This window comes from Antechinus flavipes, chromosome 1, assembly GCF_016432865.1.
Source record: "Antechinus flavipes isolate AdamAnt ecotype Samford, QLD, Australia chromosome 1, AdamAnt_v2, whole genome shotgun sequence".
NCBI classification, from domain to species: Eukaryota; Metazoa; Chordata; class Mammalia; order Dasyuromorphia; family Dasyuridae; genus Antechinus; species Antechinus flavipes.
In genome coordinates this window covers 677,272,810-677,291,484 of record NC_067398.1, presented here as the reverse complement: position 1 = coordinate 677,291,484, position 18,675 = coordinate 677,272,810, and the positions used below count along the sequence as shown (strand labels likewise).

At 40.3% G+C, this 18,675-nt stretch overlaps 1 protein-coding gene and 1 long non-coding RNA gene across 5 annotated transcripts in view; one reads left to right on the top strand and one right to left on the bottom strand.

Moving 5' to 3' along the window:
• Positions 1–4,173, bottom strand: part of LOC127545257 (hippocampus abundant transcript 1 protein-like) — a 15,458-nt gene extending 11,285 nt beyond the window's left edge. Inside the window, exon 1 of one of the 2 annotated variants that reach the window (XM_051972426.1) lies at positions 3,970–4,173. In XM_051972426.1, coding sequence (XP_051828386.1) covers positions 3,970–4,053 — 84 coding nt within the window. In that variant the 5' untranslated portion in view covers positions 4,054–4,173. The remainder of the gene's footprint in view (positions 1–3,969) is intronic. The other variant, XM_051972425.1, reaches the window with a different exon arrangement.
• The window catches only part of LOC127545259 (uncharacterized), a 20,924-nt gene extending 2,249 nt beyond the window's left edge, over positions 1–18,675 (top strand). The window contains exons 2-4 of one of the 3 annotated variants that reach the window (XR_007949619.1): positions 16,817–16,917; positions 17,398–17,491; positions 18,248–18,675. This is a non-coding gene — a long non-coding RNA (uncharacterized LOC127545259). Of the gene's footprint in view, positions 1–16,816; positions 17,040–17,397; positions 17,800–18,247 lie in introns of those variants that run through there. The other 2 variants (XR_007949617.1, XR_007949618.1) reach the window with 2 other exon arrangements.

The window sequence follows — 18,675 nt, the reverse complement described above, 5'->3', positions numbered from 1 at the left end:
TACTCTTTCTTTTCAATCAGAATGTGCAATGCTTCTGTTCCTTCCTCTTCTATCCAGTATAAAAGGATTTCCAGCCCTGGGCAAGTAAATGAAGGTCTCTCTGTAAGGCTCATGACATATAGGAATCGCCAATTCAGAAAACTAAGTCTTTGTCCTTCAGCTCTTTCTTTGACAACATATTATAGACCTTGTTCCTCTTTAATCCAAGGTTCTCTTGAAAGGGATAAATGTGTCTTAAAAGACTTAATGAGTGAAGAAAAATACAAAAAGCAAAGATTAACAACCTTAAAAAGCAGAACCAGTGAAATGGAAACTCAAACTTCTTGAGAAAGGCCTATCCGGGTTAAACAATTATGGATGGAAGGTAAACTAGAAAGGCTAAGAAATTATTGGGCAACAATTTCTGTTTCAAAAAAAAATTCTCAATAGAGTAGAACAATGGCCAAATCAAACAAAATAAAACTTAATTGGGATAAAGATTTTGGTACATTAGTACCAAAAAAAACCTAACCAAGTATAAGATTAGAGTTTTCAATTTCAATATAATTGAACAACTCAGTGCATGATGTGCTTCTGACAAAGTCAACTTGACCTTACTCAATGAAATCGATAGTGTCACAAAAGAGGGAATTAATAGTCCTATTGTCTTCTGTCCTAGACAGATCACATCAGTTCTGTGTACAATTCTCAGGACATGTTTTGAAGATGGATGCTGACAAACTGTAACATATCCATAAGAGGGGACCTGATATGAAGGGACTCAGAACCTCGTTAGATGATGTACAGTTGAGGTACAGAAATAAGCGGGGGTGGTTAGGCTAGAGAAGAAAAGATATTGGGAAAGGGACATAATCATGATCTCCAAAGATCTAAAAAGCTATCATGGGCAGAGAGGGAAGATATATTCTGTGCAGCCTCATAGGGCAGAGCAAAAACTAATGGGGAGGAAAGTTCCTGGGAAGTGGAGTTAAAATAAATATAAAGAAGAAACTGTCTCATGAAGTTGTGTGTGTACTATCATTGAAAGTATTCAAACAAAAATTAGATGAGTACTCAGGACATGGTTGAGGGGAGTTATACGCTGGCCGGGAGTTGGCTGGATGTGATGAACTTCACAGACTCCTCCATTGAGATTCCAATAAGTATTGCTCTCTTTGGTGTGTTGGTCACATATGCTTAAAAAAAGTATAATGTATATTCCTGCCTTGATGTCACTGGATAGTGTTTTATTGGAATCTGGAATCACTGAATTTGACCCCCCAAATTTAGGATTATTGATCCTAAAGACTCAGTCAATGGAAATTTCAAAATCCAAATAAAGACAATTAGAAAGAGGGATGAAGACAGCTCTAGCTTCTCAACCACTTGATAACAATGAATTTTAGCCTACTTTGGCCCATCCAGACATCCTGTGGTCTCAAGTGACTCAAATATCATGTCACAGAATTTCATTTCTCTCCCATGGTGACAGAGTTAGTACTGAGTTTCTTGGTTCTATTCACTGCTTCTCCTCTGGGAAAATGACTGCTAGTTTTAGTCCCCAAAGGACTCTGGAAAGCAATTCTGTACTCTCTACTTGATAGCAGATAGAGAGTCAAGTGAACTCAAATTGAAAAATACTCAGGACAATAGTAAGACCTTCAAAGCATTGCGTTGATTGGTGACTCAGGACAGGACATAAAAGGAAGGCTGAGATTGAATATATCCATTTAATATAAGTTATTGAACTTTAACAGAACAACAATTTCCAAATGATTGCAGTCAATTACAAGTCTGAGCTGTATTTTGAAGTGTGAGCCATGTCTGTAATACTCATGGAATACAGAATTTAGATTTTCTTTCCACACCTGTTCAGCCCCTTACGTGAATGCTTTTAGAGACCCAGGCCTGTCTAGGGAAATGGCCTTGGGCTTGTAAGTAACTCCCTGACTTGGCTAGTGTCTAATTTATCCCCAAAGCATCAGGGCTGGAAGTGGGAATAGTTATAACATATTTCAAGTATCTTGAGGTAGGCAAAACCAGAGGAAAGATATCAATGGAAATTAAAGATGAAAGTAGACAAACCAAGAGTGAGCAAAATACAGTCTGCTGAAGTTCAAGACAGGGTCACTGAAATCAGCCAGTTTTACTGGGATGGAAGAGAAGCATGTAGTCAGGAAGCAAAGGAATAAAGATGAAGAGTTAGTGGGTGTGGGTGGCAGGGTATAAGAATTTTTTTGAGTGACTGGAAAGTTTCATCCAGCTACAGTACAAGGTCATATAAGTCAGCGGCAGAGGCAGTACTAGAAAATCTGGTTGTTGTAACTTCAACCCCCTCTCCAATCTACCCTGCTGCCCTTCTCCCTAAGTGAGAAGGAATGATAGCTGCAGGGAGCCAGTGTTGGAAGGGCAAAGGAACAAGAAATTAGGGAGGAGTCAGGGACTGAGGAAAAAGTGGCAAAGGGAAAAGAGAAAAGACAAGAGAAAGAGGGTTGTTTAAGAAGGTAACAAAGGCAAGGAGAATTGGGGGGGAATATGGGGCAATTTGCATGGTATATGTAAGGGCAGGAAAGGGGAAGGAGGAATAACGGGGATATTTATGTGTCTGGAAGAGATTAAGGGCAGGAGGAAGTGACAATCAAAGAGGATGGAGGCAGCAGAGGTAATGGCAGGGAGAATGGGGCCAAAAGAAAGGAAGAGTGGGGTGTGTGTATGTGTGTGTGTGTATGTGCAGAAAGGGACAAAATGGGAAAGACTTGGGGACAGTAGGGCGGCGATCAACATGGGGAAACAGGTAGGAAGGGGATGTAATAGAATGCTGGGGAAGGAGATGAGTAGGGGTTGAAAATACTGGGTGTGCATAGTTGGAAAAAGTGAGGAGTGATTGAGAATAGGACTTGGCAGCCTATGGAGAAGATATAAGAACAATGAGGTCTAAAAAGTCTAGTGGGGAGCAGGAAGAAGGCCAGGAGTGGGGAAATGGCACATGTCTAAGAAGCCACGGTCCAAGGTGGGATCTGAGGCCGAAACATCCTGGGCCAGGCTGAGTGAATGAAAGGGAAAAATGAGGCAGAAGCCTAGGGTCTGAAGCAAAGGGAAAGATGGGGAAACAGTGAGGCAGGAGTGGGGGGGGGGGGACTGTGGTAGGGGCTAGGGCTGAGAAATGACTGATGGGGAGGGGGCCTGCACTAACAGGGTCCTGACTGGGATCTAGGGGTGCTGAGGGGCGGCTGCTGGGGTATGAAGAAGAGGGGGTGGGAAACCGTGAGGCATTGAAACTAGGCCTGAGGGGAATTGCTTTTTGCCTTTCTGGATATCCCCAGGGCTTACAACAATCCCTGGAAGACAGAAGGCGTTTAATAAATGCTGGTTAGAGACAAGGGATGGGAGCCCAGGTAAGGGCTGATGGAGAACAGGGCAGAAGAGCCCCAGACCTGGCCGGCTATTTGAAGTAACTGGGAGCCAAGGGAAGGCGCACCACAAACGGACTTGGCTTGGACTGGGGCAGGCCAGGGGCCCGGCAGGACCCCTGCTGAGAGGACGGTAACCCCCCCCCCCCTTCCCTCCCAGAGGCTGCAGGGCCAGGCTGGGAAGCCTGGGGCTTGAAGGGCCTGGGCTGAGAGGGGCACACACCAGGGGGGGTAGTGAGAGCATCTCGGGGGCCTGGCAGGACCTAGTGGTACCGCAAGAGGGGGATCTAAGAACCTAGCTAGCTCTCACTGGTCAGGGGCACGGGCCCAGGGGACCGGCAGGGAGGAGGTTCAGGGGCCTGGGTCAGTAGGGGGCACCCCAGGCGCTGGCAGATAGGCACTCCGGGGGCATTTCAGCAAAGGGGCCCAGGGGACCGGCAGGGAGGAGGTTCAGGGGCCTGGGTTGGTGGTGAGCATCCCAAGGGCTGGCAGGAAGAGCCTGGGCTGGGCAGTGGGCACCCCCGGGGCTGACAGGGCCCGGGCGGGGAGGGGGGTGAGCGGGGGCCGGCCGGGCACTCACGGCGCCTCCGTCCTTGGTGATGATCTTCTTGGCCAGCAGCACGCTGCGGTTGAGCCGCTTCTTCTTCTTCTTCTCCCCAGTCATGGTGCCGCCTCCTGGGCCCGGCGCCCCCGGCTCGGGCTCGGCCCCTTCATCCTGCAGCCCCGGGGCGCGGGGCGGCGCTCTCCCCGCTCCCGGCCAGGACCGGCCCGGCCCGGCCCGGGCCCCGCCCGCCCGCTCACTCTCCGCCCAGAGGCCGCGGGTCCTGTCAGCGGCGGCGGGAGGCGGCGGAGGCGGCAGAGGCGGAGGCAGCGGCGGCGGCGGAGCTCCCGGGGCGGGCAGGCGGGCGGCTTCTCCGCCTCCTTAGCGACCCACTTCCGCCTGCCGCGGTTGCGTGCGCAACCACGCCACCTCCTTTCCGCCTACAACTCCCAGCAGCCTGCGCGCCTAACTCAGTCCCTCCCTCAATGATTCCAATTCCCGGCGTGCTCTGCTCCTCCACGGGAGGGGCACTGAGTGAGACGGTGGTGGGGTGGGGTGGGGTGAGGTAGCGTGTGAGGGGAAACCACAGAAAAGACTACAATTCCCATCATGCCTTGCGCGACTTTTTTTTTTTTTTTTTTTTCCGTAGAGAGGTAGGGATGAAGATGGAAGTCCTTGCCTTGGTTGGGTCCCCAGGTGACTTTAGTTCGGAGCTGGTTTCCCAGAATACCGAGGGTCACAAATCTCTCCTTCACCCCACCCTCGTCCCTTTTCCTTCTTCCGTCACACACCCCTCTCATAGTTGAGCGCTTTCTGGCAGAAGCCAGATGCTACTTTGGGGCTGGCCAGAGCTGGGAAACCCAGACCCGCAGGGAACCATGTTTCCCGAAGCGGGGAGTTGGGTTGCTAGGGGTTGAGTTCTTGGTTGCTACAGGCTAGATCTTGGTTGCTAAGAGCTGGGGTCTTCGTTGCTAGGAGCTAGGAGTCATGTTGCTAGGGGACCAAAGCAACTTCCCTTCTTCCCCCATTCTCTTCTCCGCATGAGTGCACCCTCTCCCCTCAATCTTTGGTTCCTATAATGATCAAAGCCCCTTTGCACCCTCTTCTACCTGGACGGATGGCTTGAGCTAGGATGCTTCGGCTTACAGGCTGGCTCCTACCCCGGGAGCTGTGGATGGGCAAGACATCGCCCAGATCCCAAACACTAGAGGCACAGAGAAAGGGAGCTATGACTTGGGTTCTCACCCTTTTGGAGAACAACAGCTCTGTTGTTGGGGAGCTGCCCCCATTACATACGGAGGCAAACAGCCGCAGAAGCGCGTGATTCTGAGTCAGGGGGCTGGCTGCCGGACAATCGACAAAAGGAGAGCTGCTCCCTGGGGAAAGGAGAAGAAGTGACGGAGGGGGGAGAAGGTCGTGAGCAGAAACTCTATACGAAAGAGCAACTGTCAACAGCTGGCCTGGAGCCCTGCTGCAGTCCTACACCGAGAAACAGACATCCGAAGTGGGTAGGGAGAAAATCAGGCAGCAGACCCAGAGAAATGACGTCCATGTAGCTTCGCTCAAGAAGGAATAAATATACAATTAATGGCAACAGGTGGAAGATGCAAAAAGGCAGATTTAAGCTTAATATAAGGGAAAATTTCCTAGCAATGAGAGCTGTCCAAAAAGGGATTGACTTCCTTAGGTTGTTACCGTACTCCTACCACTGGGGGTCATCAGCATCACTAACAAACATTTATTAAGCACCTACTATATGCTGGACATGGTGCTAAGCACTGGGTGTACAGAATAATGCAAAAACGCAAAAACTAAGTTCCCGACTTCAAGGAGCTAGAAATCTAATGAAGAATACGAGGCTGGATGACCAGTTTTCAGGGAGATTCCTGTTTTAGTATGTTTGGACTAGGTGACGTCAGAGATTCCATTTGACTCTAAGGTTACATTTATCTCTAAGGCAAAAAACAAAAAAATTGACTGTGAAGCTCTTTCCCCACCCAGTAGCCTTGAGAGGGAGACTAAGAAGGAAATATTGTATCCATTTTATAGAGAGGGATACTGAGGCACAGTAATGAGAAATGCTTTGCCTCAAGTCACATAGTTAATAAATAGCAAAGTCAGACCAAAGAAAGTACAATTTGAAAGTACAGCAATCTTTGGTCCAAATAGTATTGTTTCCAACTAAATAGATATGGATATAGATATCTTCTCACTATATATGTAAATATACACATGCTTACAAATGAGAGGGCTCAGGTTTTATGTACATATATATGTAGGTATGTTAGCCATGTACACATACACATGTGTTTACATATATGAACACATGTGTGAATATATATGTACATATATATAGTGAGAGAGAATCCATAAGTCTTTAAAAGTCTATAATTATTTGAATTAGCAGAATCAATAGGACCCTAAATAAATCTCTTCCACATTGCAGGGGTTAGGGACATGGTGGCCTGGTAATCTGGTAAATCCATATAAAACTTTTGACCCTCCTCATACCAGAGAAGTCTAAATTTTTTATTTTTTTTTCAGGTGTTTATAGCACCTTATTTTAAAATTTGGATTAAGTGCTTGGTCATAGACTCTGTGTCATCTGCTGCTTCCACAAAACCCCCACAAACCTAACTAAATAATCATCCAGGCAATTCATAATGATGAATATCTAGTAACTCCCAATGTGGCTTATTTTACTTCTGGATAGTTTTAATTATTAGGAACAGCATAATAGAGACAAAAAGAACAACAAAACCTAAGAAATAACATCAATCTTTGACAGACTTCTCTATATTACCCATTTGTGGCTCTTAGTCCTGACTTCTAGGATGAAACAGAATAAAGCTAATTCATCTTCCGCAAGCTGTCCTTTCAGATCCTTGGAGACAGCCATAATATCTCTTAAGTATTCTATTCTCCAAGATAAATACACAAATTTTTAAACCTGTGCACATAGAACATGTTCTACATTTTCCTCACCATCTTGATTGTCCTTGTTTACATATGTTCTAATTTGTATGGTCTTTTCTGAAATAAATCTAGTACTTCAGATGTAATATGATCAGGAAAGGATATAGTGAAATGATTATCTCCCTTGTTTTTGAGACTATGCTGTTCACAGTGATTGAAGATTGCATTTACATTTTGGTTATCATCAAACCAATGGCTTAAATACAAGCTTTAGTCTATGTAAATACCCAGATTTGTTTGAGCTGTTGTATATTACCATATCTTCAAAAAAGGGAAAAAAAAGCTAACAAACAACAAAAAAGCTGCAAATACTATTTTGTGATCCACACTCAGTACACAGTTCTCTCTCTGGGTGCAGATAGCTTTCTTCATCACAAGACCATGGAAATGGCCTGAATGTTGAAAAGAGTCACATCACTCAGAATTAATCATCTCATATTCTTGTTACTGCTGTGTACAATGTTCTCTTGGTTCTACTCCATTTAGCATCAATTCATGTAAGTCTCTCCAAGCCTCTCTGAAATCATCCTGCTGGTCATTTCTTATAGAACAATAATATTCCATAACATTCATATACCATAATTTATTCAACCATTCTTCAACTGATGGGCATCCACTCAGTTTCTAGTTCCTTGCCACTACAAAAAGGGCTACTACAAACATTTTTGCACATGTGGATCCTTTTCCCTCTTTTATGATCTCTTTGGGATACAAACTGAGTAGAGACACTTTGGGGTCAAAAAATACACACAGTTTGATAACTCTTTGGGCATATTTCCAAATTGCTCTCCAGAATGATTGAATCCATTCACAATTCCACCAACAATGTATTAGTGTCCCAGTTTTCCCACATCTCCTCCAATATTCATCATTATCTTATCTTAGTCATCTGAGTCAATCTGAGGGGCATTGAGGTTCTTCTAACACTTTTACCTTGAGCCCCCTTCCAGTGTGTTCCCTCTAATGACAATGGCCAGTTACAATTAGTATTGCTTTTATGTCATTGCTTGACCCAATGATGAATGTCCCAATATTATTTAACTAATTAATATCAAATAACTTTTTAAAATTATCACTTTAATACTGCCTGTGAACTCCTAAAACAGAAGAAATCTCAGATCCAAAAGGGGAAACTGGAATGAGTCCAATCATAGTTTACAGAGATTATAACTGCATTTATTGACTGAGAAGCAGCAGCTTGCAAACTGGAGCAGTGAGACAAGGTTCTTATCTGTTCAAAGGGAAATGGGAAAGGGCAAGGCATTTATACATATTTGAGTTATTTAAGACTTTTTGAAGGTAAGTAAAACTAAGTCAGGATCATGGGAGAAACAGAATAAATTAGGAAGTTGGGCAGGAAGTGGGAATCTAGGGAGAAGATACCTATAAATACACAAATCAGAAAGCAAGATGTTTGCTGCTCTTTAGCTAACTCAGAAATCTAGATGCTTGCCTTTTTCTCTGAGTTGATCAAGACTTGTTTCAACAGTAGTTGGCAGGCATCTCTGAGTTCAGCTAAAGTTTTCTTCACAAAGATCACTGGTATGTCAAGCTGTCCTGAGTATCAGAAGTTCTGATTGGTAAGTTGTGCTACTTCATTGGTTCCCCTGTGAAAGAGGAAGCTCTGGTATATTTAATCAGTTAGTACAAACATCACAGAGCTCATGTGCACAAAAGGGATCTTTACTAAAATGAAACAGCAAAAATAGAAGTACAAAGCACCCCACCTCCAATTGGGGGCACACATTCTTCTATACTACCTTAGTCCCTGGAGAAAGTGGGCTCACACTTAAAGCAGTTGCTGTAAAACACTTTTGAAGAACACTTTTGAATACCACAAAGCCAATTGATAAATCTAGATGCACCAGGATATGATGCTCTGCTGCTCTACTGGGTCAAGTAGTTCATTTGATGTTTTGCTCCTCAGTGGCCTCAATTGCCTGAAAACTCCAGGATGTTCTTCAATTCCTGGGCCTCTGATGGTTACTCTTCTGACTTTTAAGAAGCTCATGAGGTTGCAGCCATTTCCAATATAGTTTTTCCTAGGATGAGAAAAGAGAGAACAGAGACAGAAGCAACGGTGAGGGCTCTGTGCATCATATTGACCAGTGTGCTAAGAGTAGGCTGCAAGCAATAACAGAGTCCTATGATCTAGATTGATGAGAGCTTGTTTTCCTTGCTAGCTGCTGATTAAGGAAAGGGATTCCGTTCCCTAACAGGCACTTCTTCTCTCCTCACCCTTTGGAGGTATTAACTTTCATCTTCCCTATTTCAAATTTTTCAGCATCTTTTTAAATATTGCCTCTTCCCATTAGAATGTAAGTTCTCCTTGAGGGCAGGGATTTATTTTTCTTTCTGCTTGTATTTGTATTCTGAACTCAGCACCAAATATGGCCCATCATAAGCACTTAATATATTAACTTGGCTGCTTTTTTCTGCCTCAGGAGTCAAACAAAATGCATGCAGTAAGTAGACAAGAAATATTCATGGAATTTTTGTGTTTTCCAAATGGAGAACAGGGCCCTTGATTATGTAGATATATCCATGTGGTCCAAAGACTGAGGCTTCACTTGCCAATCCCTGTTATATTTATATTAATTCTGATAATCTTATTTGATGCTTCTCATCATTCTAAACTTGAGAACTCTTTGGATCTGACTTCTGTCACAACAAATAAGAGACAGACAGAGACAGACAGATAGGGTAGAGAGACACAGAGAGAAACAACATATATATATTTATGTATATATATATATGTGTGTGTGTGTGTGTGTGTGTATATATATATATATATATATATACATATATATATATATATATATATATATAGAGAGAGAGAGAGAGAGAGAGAGAGAGAGAGAGAGAGAGAGAAAGAGAAAGAAACAGACAGACAAAAAGAGGCAGGGAGACAGAGATAGAAACAGGGTATAGTCAGAGACTCAGACACACACACAGGGAGTGAGAGAGCCATAAAGAGAGAATTAGAATAGAAAGGTAGAAACAGGATATACATAGAGACAGACACAAACAGAGGCAGTAAGAGAGATCTAGACAAAGAGAAATAGGATATATATATAGACACATACAGAAGGCATGAGAGACAGACAGACAAAAAGAGACAGAAACAGAGAGCCTGAGAGATATACAGAGAAACAGAAACAGAAAGAAATTTTATTAGGTCGATGAAAAGTAGTCATGGGGTTTCAATGTCTATGTGTTCTCATCATTGTAGATATTATACCCATCCTCATCTGGGTGTGATCTCTGCCTCTCTTTCCACAGAGTTTCCTTCACCAAACACCTTCCTCTGGTTCTTTTAACTGTGCAGGCTGTCTCCCTATTATCCCTTGCTCTCCCAACAAAACCTCCTTCTGTTGAAGTCATATAGATCTTTGAAGATATTTTTTCCAGCACTTTTCATATGTGAATCTTCATTGATAATATGCTTCATTCTATGAATGCCTACCATGTTTCAGGTGATTCTCAATTCTGTTCTTCTGAAATTGGGGTATTTTTGACCTGCAGTCATTTAGCATAGCATTTATTATCACCACCATTATTATTAAAAATCAGTCTTTACTTATAAAAGGAAAATGACAAATGCTGTTGTAGATGTGGGAAAATTAGGTATACTAATGGAGAATAATTTGGAAATAGGCCCAAAGGAATATAAAACTTTGACCCCAAAATATCTCTACTAAGTCTACATCCCAAGGTAATCAATAAAAAAGGAAAAGGTACTATATGTACAAAAATATAGTAGCTGCTTTTTTTTTCTTTTTGTGATGGCAAAATGTTAGAAACTGAGGGGATGTCTATCAATTGGAAATAGCTGAACAAGTTATCATATATGTACATAATGGATTAATACTATGCTGTAAGAAATGTTGAAGGGGATGGTTTCAGAAAAACCTGAAAAGACCTATATCAACTGATGAAATGAGAAGAACCAAGAAAATAATCTACACAGTAATATCAATATTGTAAAGATTCTCAGCTATGAAAGACCTGGGAACTCTTGACCAGTAAAATAATACACCACAATTCCAAAGGACTCATAATGTAAAATGCTCTCCACCTCCAATTAGAGAAGTAATAGTCTCATTGTTGAGATTGAAAAGTATTTTGAAATTTCTTTCCTGAGGTGATCAATGGATTCTTTTATTGCCTATTTTGGCCTCTGATTCCGGGATATCAGGGCAGTTTTCCTTGAGAATTTCTTGAAAAATGCTATCCAGGTCCTCCTTTTGATTATGACTTTAGGTAGTCCAATGACTGTGGTTTTATCTCTCCTGGATCTATTTTCCAGGTCAGTTGTTTTCCTAATGAAATATTTTATATTTTCTTCAAATTTTTTCATCTTTTTGAATTTATTTGATGATGTCTCAGAGAATCATTAGCTTCCACTTGTTCAATGCTAATCTTCAAAAAGTTTTTTTTCCCCCCTCTCAATTAGTTTTGTATCTTCTTTTCCATTTGGCTATTTGTACTTTTTAAGGAGTCATTTTCTTTAGTGAATTTTTGTATATCCTTTTCCATTTTTCCATTTTCCCTTTGACCCACTCTAATATTTCTTTTTTCCAGCTGTTAATCCTTTTTTCATAATTCATAATTTCATAATTTTCACTCTCATTTCTTTTCCCACTTTTTCTTCTACCTCTCTTATATGATTTTAAGGTCCTTTTTGAGCTCTTCCATGAGTTCTTTCTGGGACTGAGACTACTTCCAATTTTTGTTTCGGTTTTATCCATAGGTGTTTTGACATTGTTGTCCTCTTCTGAGTTTGTATCTTTTTTTTTTTTTTGGTTGTTTTTGCTCATTTTTGGCCTTTTCCCTTTCTTTTAAATTTAAGCTCTTCTTCTGGGATGGAAGGAATACTTCTCAGACTTCTTTTCCCAGGGGCTGACTTGTTTCCCTCTGGCTTTTTTCTGGTTCTACACTGATGCTGCTCTGAGATTTATGGGGTGCTTCCCTGTCTGATGCTGTGATAAGAGGGTGGGGTCAGGAATGGCTAGAGCTATAGGAGGTCATAGAGGTTGGTAGCTTTTAAATGCTGATGCTGAGATTAGGTCCTTGTGTTGGTGGTTGGTATGTGCTGAAACTGGTGGGCTGTTCCCGTATTTCTCTGGAATCCTACACTAAAGCATGGCTGTCTGTCCCTTGGAGGCCACCTGTTCCTCTGTCTATGTTAAGACATGGGGAGAATTCTGGTGTTGATGTTTGTCTACTCAGTCACATTGAGGCTTAAGATCTCCCACTGTTTTGTTGATTTGGGGTTTGCTGCTGGCCTAATGGGATATATCCTGTTCTGGATTGTGCCCTGCTTTTTTTTTTTTTTTTTTTTTTTTTTGCTGAGGTAATTGGGGTTAAGTGACTTGCCTAGGGTCACACAGCTAGGAGGTGTTAAGTGTTTGAAACCAGATATGAACTCAGGTCCTCCTGATTTCAGGTCTGGTGCTCTACCCACTGCGCCACCTAGCTGCCCCATGCCCTGCTTTTTGCCTGTGATTTTCCAAGTTTCTTAGGCTAAAAGATTGTTTCATCCTATCTTTTTTCTGGTTCTGCAGTTCCAGGATTTGTTTGGGGGTGCTACTTTATGGTTGTTTGGAGGTGAGTATGAGAGAGTTACAGCAATTTAGTGTAGCCATCTTGGTTACTGGAAGTCTGTACAGATTGAAACTTAATTTTTGATCCTTTATTTTTTTTTGGTTGATTTTTTTTGAAACATAGCTAATGCAGAAATATATTTTGTATATTTTGCTTCATATGTATAATGGGTGTTATATTTCTTGCTTTCTCAATAGGTGGGGAAAGAGATGGAGGGAGAAAAAGAATTTGTAACTGAAAATAAAAATAATAACTTTTAAAATTATCTATTGCTGTCTTTTTTAATATCACTTACATTTTCCCTTAAACTCTTCCCATTCTACTCTACCAGAAGACCATCTCTTATAAAAAAGAATTGTTTTAAGAGAAAGAAGAAGGAGAAAATTGGAAAACTAATAAAAAAAAATCTGATGTTATTTGTAATGTTCCACCTGGGAGAATCTCCATCTCTTCAAAAGAGGAAGAAAATGACTTTATATCTTTTCTTTGGGGGTCAAATGTGCTTTTTATAATTTTGTAATGTACAGTTTTATTCCTTTTAAATAATATTTCATTTTTTCCAGTTACATATAAAGACAATTTTTAACATTTATTTTTAAAATAAAATTTTGGGTTCCAAATTTTTTCACTTTCTTCCTTCCCTCCTTCATCCCTAAGATGATAAGCAATTCAATATAGGTCATGCATGTGCAATCATATAAAACATATTTCCATGTTAGTCATGTTGTAAAACAATGAAACAAAAGAAAAAACTACAAAAAAATAAAGTGGAAATACTCTCGATATGGATAGCATAAGTCTTTGGAATTGTCTTGGATCATTTTACTGCTAAGAATTGAGTCAATCATAGTTGATCATTACACAAGTAATATATGATATTGTTTTTAATTTGTTCTTTCCATTTATATTGCTATAGATATTGTATATGTTGATTACTGCATTTTGCATCAGTTCATATAAAGTGTTTCTGTGTTTGTTTGTATTCATCATCTTTGTCATTTTTTAATTACAGTAATATTCCATTATATTCATGGAACACAGTTTGTTTAGCATTTCCCCAATCAATGTGCATTTACTTTGTTTCCAGCTCTTTGTTGCCACAAAAGTGTATCAATAATGAAGATGATGGTGATGATGATAAATATTATCATTAGCCATAACCTTCCTGATTTTAATACTTCCAGCATCTGTAATTACATTGGTGTTTGTTGCTCTCTCTGTTGCTATGGATCCCAAACCCTTCATGTATTAGTAGATAGCTTCATGAGTAATGCTGGCCAACAGTAGTTCTTACCTGATAATAGCCACTAAGCCAAAAGGAGGAGGGGGTCCCATTCATCAGTGACCTCCTCTAGATTGATCAATATTCCAATCTATGAAGTGTGTCAGGACCCTTTAGCCTCTTCCTGAAGAAAAAAAAGGGCTATTTTTCTCTCATTTTGTCAGCATGATGGCTATAAACACACGGTAGTGGGCAAATGTCCTTGCTTAGCCTGGATCTACTTCTTTCTGTTTTGTTTCTTTCCTAAGCATTGGTGACTGACACTCCTGAGATGAATATTTCTAGACTTTTGAGGCAAACTTGGGAATTTGAAATGTTGGAAACTCCTGGGTTCTCAGTTGACATTTAAGGGGGATCCCTTTACAATTACTTCAGAACTTCTTGGAGAAGATGGCCACCATCAGGAGAATTAGCCCAGACCTTAGCTTGGTTTGCCAGAAAACATGAATGTGAAGGAATTTGTTTGGACCATAGAGAACAAAGGTAAAGGTGAAATGCCAATTTAGCAGAACCACAAAATGTTAACCCTAACCTCAATTAATGTAAATGACAGAAGGCCTAGATACCCCTAGGAATCAATCAATATATCCCTCTATTGACCAAGTTATCTAGTCTATAGGAGACAACATGTTCAATTAGTTGAAGAAACAGATTTGCCAAGGTCAAACAGAAAGCCTACCAAATAAAGGCAACTAAGAAACAAAGGTTACCACCTTGTGAATTTTGAAAGTCTTTAAGACCTGGAAGTCTCGTTTGAATCCACATACCTGACATAAACGTGGTAAACATGAACTGGAAATAGCTGATATCAGCATCTGCGTTGGGACTTGAGACATATACAGAGCATGTACTGGACACTACAGGGATAATTTCAGGACTCTAAAAGTGTATCAAACTTTGGAGCTTAAATGAAAGCTACAATAAAGAGAACCTTCTAAGAAGAGAAAAGAGATTTCTAAGTAACCAGGAGCCACATTATTCCTTTGGTTTCCTTTATGTTTCTTATCATATTTTAGTCTAAATTTGATTCCACTTTCTTTCTGATTTCAGGGATTTTTCCATAACAACTATCCTTGCTATAGCTGCTTAGTAAATACCTATTTTAAAAAACAATTTAAGGGGCAGCTAGGTGGTGCAGTGCATAGAGTATCATCCCTGAATTCAGGAGGACTTGAGTTCAAAATGTGATCTCAGACACGTAATACTTCCTAACTGTGTGACTCTGGGCAAGTTACTTAACCCCAATTGCCTCAGCAAAAACAAAAAAATGAATTTAATCTGGCTTATAATCAATGGGGGCTTATGAGTGACAGTACTAGAAAATTACCACTAGAATCCAGAACAGAGTAGTAGTTCTAGCACCTTCTGGCGACTTGTCCTAATAATTCTAGTGGAAATTGGGAAATTTAGCTCTGGAGAGAGTGTTAGTAAATATCATTCTCCTAGGAGAACATAACAATAGTTAGAGCTATTATTGCTATTTGTTTAAGTTTCTGTTAATAGGCACTTATGAATTTCCTGTGGTAAGCATTTCTTTTGTGTGGAAAAAATAAGCTATCTAATATCTGATTTGTACTACACACCAAGTACCTTTCTACTTCTTTTTTGGGATACTCTATATTCAAATCTAAATTTTTAGTTATTTTGTCTAGGGCTCTATAATGGGAGTGTACATAAAGAGTCTAGAAAAGAGAACTGAAGCCCTCTCTTTAGGAAACATCCTTCCTTAGGACTAACATGTGTTAGTTCAGAGCTAAAGTCCTGTAGTAAAGGGGTGAGCACCCCAATCCTCTTGAACCCGGAAGGATTTCTGTGTGTATTGTTACCTGAATAATGATCTGGTATTTGAGGCAATGTGCATCTTGAAGCCAACTAATCAATCAATAAATATTCATTAGTCAGAAAGTGAAATCCTATGTATGATTCTTTAAGTGACTGTGACCAAGCAACTCCCTAATAAAACCATTTTATAGCTAGATCCTTGCTCTGCATTCTAATCCTTTTTCCCTTCCAGGACTGACTCCTTCCTCTCTTCTTAAGCCCCCTCTTTACATAATCCCCTTCCCACACTTCAGCAAATGACTTCACTTGATCCTTTAGTGAAAAAAAAATTGATGTGAGTTTCCTCTTCTCCCAATTCTATATTAATAATCCATTCAACAGCAATCCCAATTTTCCTCCTTTGCTCAAGTGTTAGAGGGAGATATGACCCTTCTTTTTTTAACAAGACCAACTCCTCTACTTGAGCCCAGAATCAACATTCCTTCCAGTCTCCAGAAGCACATCCCTTCCATCATCCCTACTCTCTCAAATTTTCAATTTATTCTTGTCTTTCAGTTCTATTTCCTGAGGCCTGCAGATATGTCCAGATCACTCCATACTTAAAACAAAATAAAAAAATCCAACAACAAAACTTTTTCATTTGATCCAACCATCAAGACATCATCCTACATCTCCCTTTCCTTTCACAGTCAAACTCCTACAAAAAGCTATCTACACTAGTCACTAGTCATCTTTATTTTGACACTCCCTACTCACTTCTTCACTCCTTGAAATCTGGCTTTCATCTCTGCCACTCAAGTGGAATTGTTCTTTATCAAGTCTCATATTGATAAATACAATGGACTTTCTGGGAAAGCATGGTTTTTTTTTCCCCTGAATTTGGGACTAGGATTGTATAAAAACAAAAACAAAATGTACCTCTATTTACTGAGGATGGCAAATTTCAAAGAGGAGAAAATGTGTAAGGAGGCTTGCCTGGTGGTTGTATGCTCTAGTTTGGGGATAAAGGTATCACCTTGAAATCTTTACAACTGGCTGGACTGGGAGAATCTCTCTTTCCCTCATTTTTTCCTATGTGCCTTGTCCAGAGAGTAAAGATCCCAGTTCATTCATAATATGGTTGCCATGAATTAAACCAATGAGAGAGGAAGATCTTTCTTCCCCTCTTTTCTTCCCTTTTATCCTGAGAAATGGTTCTGAGGTAAGTTGTTTCTGAGTTGCTTCTTTTATCCTTTTCAGTTTTAGGTGCCTGTGGTGATCCTTACCTATCAAGAAGTTCAAGACAGAGTGATCTTAGAGCCAGGATTCTAGGCAGCCAATCAGCCAGCCTGGAACAGAAGGTCAGACAAGCCAGGGTGCTTGGGAATTGAGCTCAAGGAGGGTTTTGGACTTGGAACTGAAACTCTGCCAGATAGGAGCTGAATTACAAACCCAATTCCCATCTACCTCCCAAGAGATTAAGGTAGTATGCAAGTGGGAGTAGGGGGGCAGAGAAAGGCTAAGAAAGGCCTCTCTTTTCTTTGAGACACAATGAGAATTGTGGCTCCCATGTGATGGGAGAATAAATTTGTATATTTCTGATTATATGTTTGCAAGTAAATATTCCCTTGTAAAAGCTGAAACTAATAAATAAATGTAATGTTTTTTTCTTGGTCCCATCCTTCTTGGCCCTTTTGTCCTGTTTGACACTGAAAATCATTTTCTTTTTTTAATGATTCTCTTCTTCTTGATTTATCAAGGTTCTCTTTCTGCCTCTCTTATCTTAATATTATATATATATAATATATCTTAATATTCTATGTCCTTTCTCTTATTTATAGGAGGGCCCCAGGGCTCATCAGGTGACACAGTGAATGGAATGCTGGTCTGAAGTCAGAAAGACTTGAGTTCAAATTTAGCCTCAAATACTTACAGGTATATCCCTCATCTTAGTGTGCTTTACTTTATGTACTTTATAGATATTGCATTTTTTTTTTTTTACAAATTGAAAGTTTGTGGCAACCCTGTGTGAGTAAGTCTATAGGTGCCATTTTTCCAACAACATGTGCTCACACTGTATCTCTGCGTCACATTTTGGTAATTCTCACAGTATTTTAAACTTCCTCATTATTATTATATCTACTTTGGTGAGCTGTGATCAGTGATCTTTGATGCTTTTATTGTAATTGTTTTGAGGTGCCACGAACCACACCCAAATAATAAAGGTGAACTTAACCGATAAATGTTGTGTGTGTTCTGACTGCTCCACCAAACAGCTGTTGTCTTCTTTGGCCTCCCAATATTGACACAACTATATTGAAAATAAGTCAATTAATAACTCCATAATGGCCTCTAAATGTTCAAGGGAAAGGAAGAATCCATTTAGCTGGCAAACTTTATTGCTGTCTTATTTTCAGAAATTTTCACAGCCATCCCAACCTTTGGGAACCACCACCCTCATCAGTCAGTAGCCTTTAACATAGAGGTAAGACCATCCCCTTGCAAAAAAGATTACAATTCTCTCAAGGCTTAAATAATGGTGAGCATTTTTAGCAATTAAATAGTATTTTTCTAGATATAATACTACACACTTAATAGATCACAGCATGGAATAAACATAATTTTTAATGTGAATCAGGAAGCCAAAAAATTCACGTGACTTACTTTATTGCTATATTCTTTTTATTTCAGTGGTTTGGAACCAAAGCTTCAATAACTGGGAGGTATGCTTTGTGATCCTGAGCAAATCATTTAACCTCTGACTACTTTGATTCCTCAACTAAAAAATGGGATTACTATAATGCCTACCAGGGTTGTTGTGAGTAGCAAATGAAATAATAATTATAAAGTGTCTGACACATAGTAAGAACTTAATAAATGCTTATTTCCCTCTTTTGCCGAGGCCGTCTTCTCGATATTCTCTTTTGGTGATCTCATCAGCTTCCATGTATTCAAGAATCATCTATATCTACAGCCTTCTTATCTTTCCTGAGCATATACATCTTTTTTGTATATATTTGTGTGCTTTATTGTCTTTCCCATTAGACTGTGAATTCCTTGAGGGCCAGGAATTTTCTGACATATGGTCGGGGCTTAATAAATGCATATTGACTAATTTA